General features: G+C 40.3%; 1 protein-coding gene across 2 annotated transcripts in view; it reads right to left on the minus strand.

Moving 5' to 3' along the window:
- Nucleotides 1–8,365, minus strand: part of LOC116042833 (complement C3-like) — a 45,477-nt gene that overhangs the window by 7,372 nt on the left and 29,740 nt on the right. For both annotated transcript variants that reach the window (XM_031289240.2, XM_031289239.2), the window contains exon 30: nt 6,271–6,356. In XM_031289240.2, coding sequence (XP_031145100.1) covers nt 6,271–6,356 — 86 coding nt within the window. The remainder of the gene's footprint in view (nt 1–6,270; nt 6,357–8,365) is intronic.

An 8,365-nucleotide genomic window follows, 5' to 3' on the forward strand; every position in this document is an offset into this window, starting at 1 on the left:
ATCTGCCAGTTTTCCAAAGCCTACCATAGAGCTTCTAAATCATGTCAAGCATAGGCGTAAATCCCAGGGGGGTCAGGACCCCTACTGTGTATTGTAAATAACATAATGATGTATACGTAAAATCTCTGTGTAAGTAGTAAAACAATACAAACCCCAAAAAATGGTTTTTAAGTTTAGACACATTTTTAGTCCCCCCTCCCTTGACTCACAGTGGTTTGGTCCACTGCTTGCTTTACCCACACACAAGTCCGGCGGACCACGGGAGAGAATGAGAGAACATAGGCTACTGGTAGTTAGATTCGCTACTGTTCAAGGCTATTTTATTCACATTAACATCGGATGAAGTTGTTCTTTTCTCAAATAGAAATGATGCTGAGTAATTATTAAATTAGTCATGACAAAAAAGTTTGCTATGTTAGTGTAATATAATTTTACGTTACCTAGCTTGTTTAATAGCTTGTTGAATAGAAATGCACCCACTACAACTAACGTTAACACGGTGATAAGCCTAACGTTATGTTTGTCAACTGATATTAGGGTTAATATTGAAGATCTACAGTTGTGTTTTGCTCAACATGATGTTAAGCGGCAGATCAGTAGGTTTGCTGCAGTTAAATATATATCCTCTGTCCCAGACAAAACCTAATATTTATGTCATTTTATAATTATCATTTTAAGATCATTTTATAATTATAATATGACAGCGTGGTGAACCTATGAACCTAATTCATAGACATCTGACGTTAAAGATTTGTGTTGTTGTTGCCCAGATAAAATGACAGAGAAAAGAAAAACAGACATAAGATCCTTTTTCAGTACACCAAAACACCAAGTAAGTACAATAAGTCCTCATATCAAGACAATTTGGTAACATCTTTATAAGAATGGGTGCTTGGAAATACTAAGGTCACTATGTCACAGGCAAAGGAGAAAGAAAGAGCTGAGAAACAGGGAGACCAGGGACAGTCAGGTGTAGAGTCTCAGGGAGACCAGGGACAGTCAGGTGTAGAGTCTCAGGGAGACCAGGGACAGTCAGGTGTAGAGTCTCAGGGAGACCAGGGACAGTCAGGTGTAGAGTCTCAGGGAGACCAGGGACAGCCAGGTGGAGCGTCTCAGGTAAGTGTGTTGAGCTTAGTTCATATTTTTGGAGGTGTGTGGCTGTCAGGGTTAGCAGATGAGCTTTACTAGTGGCTCACTAATTTACACTATGATCATAATTTAACAAGTGTACAAAAGCATTGTATTTCTTTTATATGGGGACACTTTTCAAAATAAGTCATTATTTTTAAGGTATTTTTGTGGCTTGATTGTAAACTTAAAAATAAATTAAAGTGCCCATATTATGAAAAAATCACTTTTTCTGGGATTTGGGGTGTTATGTTGTGTCTCTGGTGCTTCCACACACATACAAACTTTGAAAAAAATCCACCCATGCTGTTTAGAGTGAGATACAGTTTCTGAATGTGTCCTGCCTTCAGTCTCTGGGTGAGCTGTTCAAAATCGGCACGGCTTGTGACATCACAAGCCGAAACGAGCAGGCTAACCGCAACCATTAGCTCGTAGCGTTAGCATGCTAATGCTATGGCTAACGCTAGCATGCTACCTCGTTCTCAATAGCAAAGCACTGCTACAACACCACACAAGTTCACCATAATCTACAAAAGAACTACTTACATGTGCGCCCTCATTTAGAAGTCTCCCAGCTAATCCTGCCTTGTAACTGACCAAAGTTGTAGAAACAGCCTTTCTTTTACTGTCTATGGAGCTAGCTAGCTGACATGATCTACATCTGAGCTACTGAGCATGTGCAGTGCAATCAAAGATAGTACAGAAGAAGAAGAAGAAAAGAGGTCTCACTCTGTAGCTAAAACAGAGACCAGGTGAAAAGAGGATCTGCAGCAGTGAGAGAGAGCACTGCAGTACAACACAAATATGGTGTTTTTTGAAAATTAAACCATGTAAACCTATTCTGGTACAACTTTAAAATACAATTATGAACCTGAAAATGAGCATAATATGGCTGCTTTAATGGTTTTAAAGAAGAATATTTTGGTCAATTTAGCCAGGTTTTTCATTGAATCAAGAGAAAAACTGAAAAGAAGGATAATGGTACAGTCTCCATGCTACACTAATGACAGTATTAAGGCTTTCCTCTGTGTACACATATCCTCTAGAAGTATAATTGTGGCTGTATTATTTGTGTCCCCTTCAAAAATTGCTCTTCAGAAATTTTATGTTTATTGTGTCCCCCCCCGTCCCCCCCCCCAACTGTTAGATGAGATTTATGCCCATGTGACCAAGGTTATAATTGTTAACGAAAATGAACAAAATAATGAAAACTAGGTAGGGAAAACATTGTTGTTAACTGAAATAAAAATAAAAACGAGGCATTACAAAAAAACGATAACTAACTAAAACTGTAATGTCTGGTTGCAGAACTAACTAAAATAAAATAATCTACTAAATGTCATTAGTTTTAGTCTTTGTCAATAATGTTATATCTTTCTGAGTTGACATTTCCGACCATAGACCTGTTGTATACAGTCTATTCCATAGACATACACTCACCTAAAGGATTATTAGGAACACCTGTTAAAGGACAATTCCGGCGCAAAACGAAGCTAGGGGTTACTAACAGATGTGTACCCACTCTGTCGCTCTCTGGGACATGTTTTCCTGCTAATCGAATGTGTTTGTAGCTTGAAAGACGATAGCACAGACCAATGATTAGCTTTTTTTTTTTTTTGGGGGGGGGGGGTGTGTCGGTCGCAAGGCACGGGTCAGGGGTATTGGTAAACATAATGACCGGTCACTGCTGTCAACGTTTTTTGTGCCTCTGACTCATGTCTTCATATCACTCCGCAAGTGGTCCATTAATTTGTCACGATTTAACTTCATTCAAAGCAGAGCTCCACTAAGAGCCTGCAATCGTTGCGGAAGGTTATTTGAATAAGAATTTTGGACGTGTGGGTGCGAACTATCTTCTTAGCTGAAGCCGACAACGGGACAATATTTTTATTTTATGTTGGCAATGCAAGCTGAAGCGATGTAGCATATGACGTTGAGAAGTTGCAGTGAGGAATATTTTAGGAGCACCATTTTCGGCAGTGCAGAAAGGTAGTGGCCCACATTAACTTAGTGTTGAGCTGGGAAACATGGCTAAAAGAGCTCTACAGCGAACAGATGTGCTGGGCGAGCCGTCAGTCGGTGGAAGCTAACAGAAGCTAGGTGGCGTAAGCTGACAGCTGACCAACGCTACCATGTGATCGGCGGAGACAGGGAGTACATGTATTTGAAAGAGTCCGGCAGTTGTGGTAAACGAAGGTCCAATCGGGAGTTTGGATGGAGAGTCCACTGAAGTCCACTGTGGTCTGAAGGGCTAATCCTCGCTAGATCACTAGCTAGCGGTAACCGTTAGTCGGGAGGTTGACAGCTAAAGTTAGCCAGCTGAAGCTAACAGTCGATCGATGGTGAGTAACGTACGTTACACAGGCTGGCAGCAGCACAGAGTCCAGAGTTGATAAGTGGGAAGTGTGTGTGTGTGTGTGTGTGTGTGTGTACGTGTGTGTGTGTGTGTGTGTGTGTGTGTGTGTGTGTGTGGTAGTAAGGAGAGATAATGGGAGAAGGAAGTTTGTGTGAGGAGGACCTAGTCACCACAGACCCAAATCTTCTCAGCTGTTGGTACTGTCATATGCTGTCGCAGCGTCATGGGTGCGGCGTATATTTTCCTGCTTTTTTGTCCTTTGTCAATCACACCTATGGTTATAAATAGCAATTTGTTTTTACTTTCCCTGTGCCCCGAATACTAGCGTTGTGAGCTAATCAGCGGTCCGTGCTAGCGTCTTTCAAGCTACAAACACATTTGATTAGCATGAAAACATGTCCCAGAGAGCGACAGAGTGGGTACACATCTGTTAAAAACCCCTAGGTTCGTTTTGCGCCGGAATTGTCTTTTAAATTTCACGTTAATGAAATGAAATCAACCAATCACATGGCAGCTGCTTCAATGCATTTAGGGGTGTGGTCCAGGTCTAGACAATCTCCTGAACTCCAAACTGAATGTCAGAATGGGAAAGAAAGGTGATCTAAGCAACTTTGAGCGTGGCATGGTTGTTGGTGCCAGATGGGCTGGTCTGAGTATTTCACAATCTGCTCAGTTACTGGGATTTCCATGCACAACCATTTCTGGGGTTTACAAAGAATGGTCTGAAAAAGGAAAAACATCCAGGATGCTGCAATCCTGGAGGGCGAAAATGCCTTGTTGATGCTAGAGGTCAGAGGAGAATGGGCCGACTGATTCCAGCTGATAGAAGATCAACTTTGACTTAAATAACCACTCGTTACAACCGAGGTATGCAGCCAAGCATTTGTGAAGCCACAACACGCACAACCTTGAGGCGGATGGGCTACACCAGCAGAAGACCCCACCGGGTACCACTCGTCTCCACTAAAAATAGGAAAATGAGGCTACAATTTGCACGAGCTACCCAAAATTGGACAGTTGAAGACTGGAAAAATGTTGCCTGGTCTGATGAGTCTCGATGTTTGTTGAGACATTCAGATGGTAGAGTCAGAATTTGGCGTAAACAGAATGAGAACATGGATCCGTCATGCCTTATTACCACTGGGCAGGCTGCTGGTGGTGTAATGGTGTGGGGGATGTTTTCTTGGCACACTTTAGGCCCCTTAGTACCAATTGGGTCGTTTAAATGCCAGAGCCTACCTGAGCATTGTTTCTGACCATGTCCATCCCTTTATGACCACCATGTACCCATCCTCTAAGTGTTACTTCCAGCAGGATAATGCACCATGTCACAAAGCTTGAATCATTTCAAATTGGTTTCATGAACATGACAATGAGTTCACCGTACTAAAATGGCCCCCACAGTCACCAGATCTCAACCCAATAGAACATCTTTGGGATGTGGTGGAACAGGAGCTTTGTGCCCTGGATGTGCATCTCACAAATCTCCATTAATTGCAAGATGCTATCCTATCAATATGGGCCAACATTTCTAAAGAATGCTTCCAGCACCTTGTTGAATCAGTGCCACGAAGAATTAAGGCAGTTCTGAAGGCGAAAGGAGGTCAAACACGGTATTAATAATAATAAGAATAAATTAAAAATAAAAATATTAGTAGGGTATTCCTAATAATCCTTTAGGTGAGTGTATGTACATTTAATGTACTGGTGTTATTGCTGAATACATTGTGAATACATATTTCTAAAATTGTACAATGTTTTTGTTGAGTTATTATTACACAATATTTTTTCTGACCTTTTTGAATCTTGCCCCTGACAAATAACCCATATTACAAAAGACTAAAACTAACACTAAAATTAATAAAAACTAAACTAAAACTAAGCATTTTCAAAAAATAAAAATTAAACTAAACTAGCAAACCCAATTTAAAAAACTAATTAAAACATTACTGAATTTGAAAACAAAAAGTCAAAACGAAATAAAAACTAATGAAAAATGCAAAACTATAATAACCTTGATTATGACACAATCGAACAGCAAAGACTTGAAACTTACCTGATAAAAGCAAACAATGACAAACTACATGTCTTTGTTATTGTCACATTCATGTCATTATTGTGTGATTATGCAGAGCATGCGGATCATGCAGATGTTCAAATCAGTCCCTTGTTTTTATAACTATGTCATGATATATATATATATTTATATTTTTTTTTTTCTAGGAAGTCACATTAAGATTAAAACCTCTTTTGCAAGTAAGACCTAGCCATGACAAGGTCACATAGCAGTATCCAACAACAATAAATCACAGCAACAATAGGTACCACAAAATTATTTAAAGTTTAAAATCATTTAAAGAGATAAGTGTCTCAAGTTTGATTTTGGCCTGCAGACCGTTCCAGAAGGACCAAGGACCGTAGTAGAACAGGCTTGTTTTAGCAGCCTCTGTACTGATAAGATGTACTTTGAACTGGAGCCGTCTATAAGTCAACTCAATACTAAGTCATTGCAAAAGGTGAAGAAAAATGCCTTCTATATATCTATATATAATCATAAAGTGCTCTGTGAAGTGGTCACCAGTAATGTAAAAGGTCGACATGAGCCAAATTAATAACTGGAAAAATATGGTTACTTAAAAATTGTAAAACAGTTACATTGAGAGACACTTTCACTGACTTTTGTTTGAAAACCCCCTACCCTTTCAGTGAGGTAGCATGGATGAGGACTCAGTTGTATGTTTTCTGTCAGAGTCCTGATTAGACATACTCAAGTGGGACATGCTCACCTTAGCCTTGACCAGAGCGAGAAGAGCGTAAGCTGTGGCCTCCCGTGTGTAAACATGTCCCTTAGGTGTCGGCCAGTGGGACAAGTCTGAGGAAGACATACACAAAAATCTTTATATTACTATGCTTTACCTGAAAGAAGATTCATTCAGTAATAATTCCCCAATTCCTCATCTTAAAATAGTGAATTGTATAGAGATAAAATACAAAATAGAGTTAAATCTTCTTACTTTAAAGAGTTTTAAAGGGGTGATAGAATGCAAAACCGAGTTTACCTTGTCATAGTTGAATTACAACAGTCTGGTGGGTAAAATAGACATATAGAGAACCTCAAAGTCCCATTGACACCTCTTTCCTATGCAAATCTCACAATTTGAAACTGCTGCTGAAATCGGGCAAATCTCAACAAAGCTTCTAGTTGACATCAACTCGGTGGCTGTACCTTATTTGGCTCTACCTTCTACCTTTGTCAGGCCCCAAAATTTACATAGCCCACTGATCTGAGGTCGTGCAGATCTCAGAAATTTGTATATTGTTCTCTGCTATTTCATTACTAAATTCACTTCTGAGACTTTTTTATGTGAGAAACAACTATGTAGAGCTCAAATATGGCAAGTGTTTAGAACGAGTAGATATCGGAGGAGATATATATATATATATATATATATATATATATATATATGTGTAGATATAGAGGATGTGCCTGCGGGGCTTCACTCTCTGCTAAATGTCCCTGCGCTGAGACACTGAACTAGCTACAGGTGAGTTGTGATTCCTTGGTGGAGGTTTTTTATGTCCCAAGGGTAACGTTACAACAACACTAGTTGTAATGAAAGTGTTGAAACTTTGCATTGGTGTGTGTGTGTGTGTGTGTGTGTGTGTGTGTGTGTGTGTGTGTGTGTGTGTGTGTGTGTGTGTGTGTGTGTGTGTGCGAGCGACACACTGGAGGATGAAACTGTGTATCTGGTGCTTTGAGCAGTAACATTAGTTGATGAGTTTATGTGTTGGAGCAGAAATGAAGTTTGTAGCCAGCTGTGGATATTTTCTCTCGGCTGTTTTAGCCACGCTGCAGCCGCTACTTGCGCCCGGGCATGTCTGAGCATTGTCTGTACTTTTGGAAGTCTATCTGTAATATATATATATAAAGCTTTATTGCAGACACAGGTCCATATAACACATAATACAGTATACATAGTATAAAAAGGAGATACAAAAACACATAAAAAATTGCATATTAACTTATAGGATACACAATAATACATAAAAATTGCATATGAGCCTATAGCATATAAAGGCTATTGCACCAATGTCGTCTTAACCTAGAAGTGTATCTATAACAGCTTTTCAGAGGGCTGACTAGAGCTTCAATTATGTGGTTCTCTGACTTGTACAAGCGACACATAAAACTAAACATCAATTGTCTTAAGAGTGCCTCACACGTTGGCACTCTAGTGGACACAAACAAATGACTGGCACTCTGCCACCTAGGGACACAGAGCATCAGTCTCATTGCATCATTGTATGCTACCTTGAGCCTCTGCATACTCTTTTTCTTATAATTAGACCACAATTGAGCAGTATATAACGGTGTGATGTAGGTTCTAAACAGAGAGCACTTCACAGAGTCAGAGCACATAGAGAACCTCCTTATAAGCATGTTAGCTTGAGAGTAAATTTTGTTAATGTTAACAGACAGTATGTCTGTGTGTGCCTGTGTGTGTGTGTGTGTGTGTGTGTGTGTGCGCAGCTGTGTGTGTGTGTGTGTGTGTGTGTGTGTGTGCGCAGCTGTGTGTGTGTGTGTGTGTGTGTGTGTGTGTGCGCAGCTGTGTGTGTGTGTGTGTGTGTGTGTGTGTGTGTGTGTGCGTGCAGTGCTGTGTCTGTGCGCAGCTGTGTGTGTGTGTGTGTGTGTGTGTGCATGTGTGTGTGTGTGTGTGTGTGTGTGTGTGTGCTGTGGGGCAGCTCTGTGTCTGTGTGTGTGCAAACAATCAGCGTGCAGCTCATCTAAATATTCATGAGCATACCAGAAAAGCTCTCGTTCAATCTAAAGCCAATTCACAGTGTTGCATTAGGGACAGAACAGGCACAGAACAGCAGTAG

This window comes from Sander lucioperca, chromosome 4 (assembly GCF_008315115.2).
Source record: "Sander lucioperca isolate FBNREF2018 chromosome 4, SLUC_FBN_1.2, whole genome shotgun sequence".
Taxonomy (NCBI): domain Eukaryota; kingdom Metazoa; phylum Chordata; class Actinopteri; order Perciformes; family Percidae; genus Sander; species Sander lucioperca.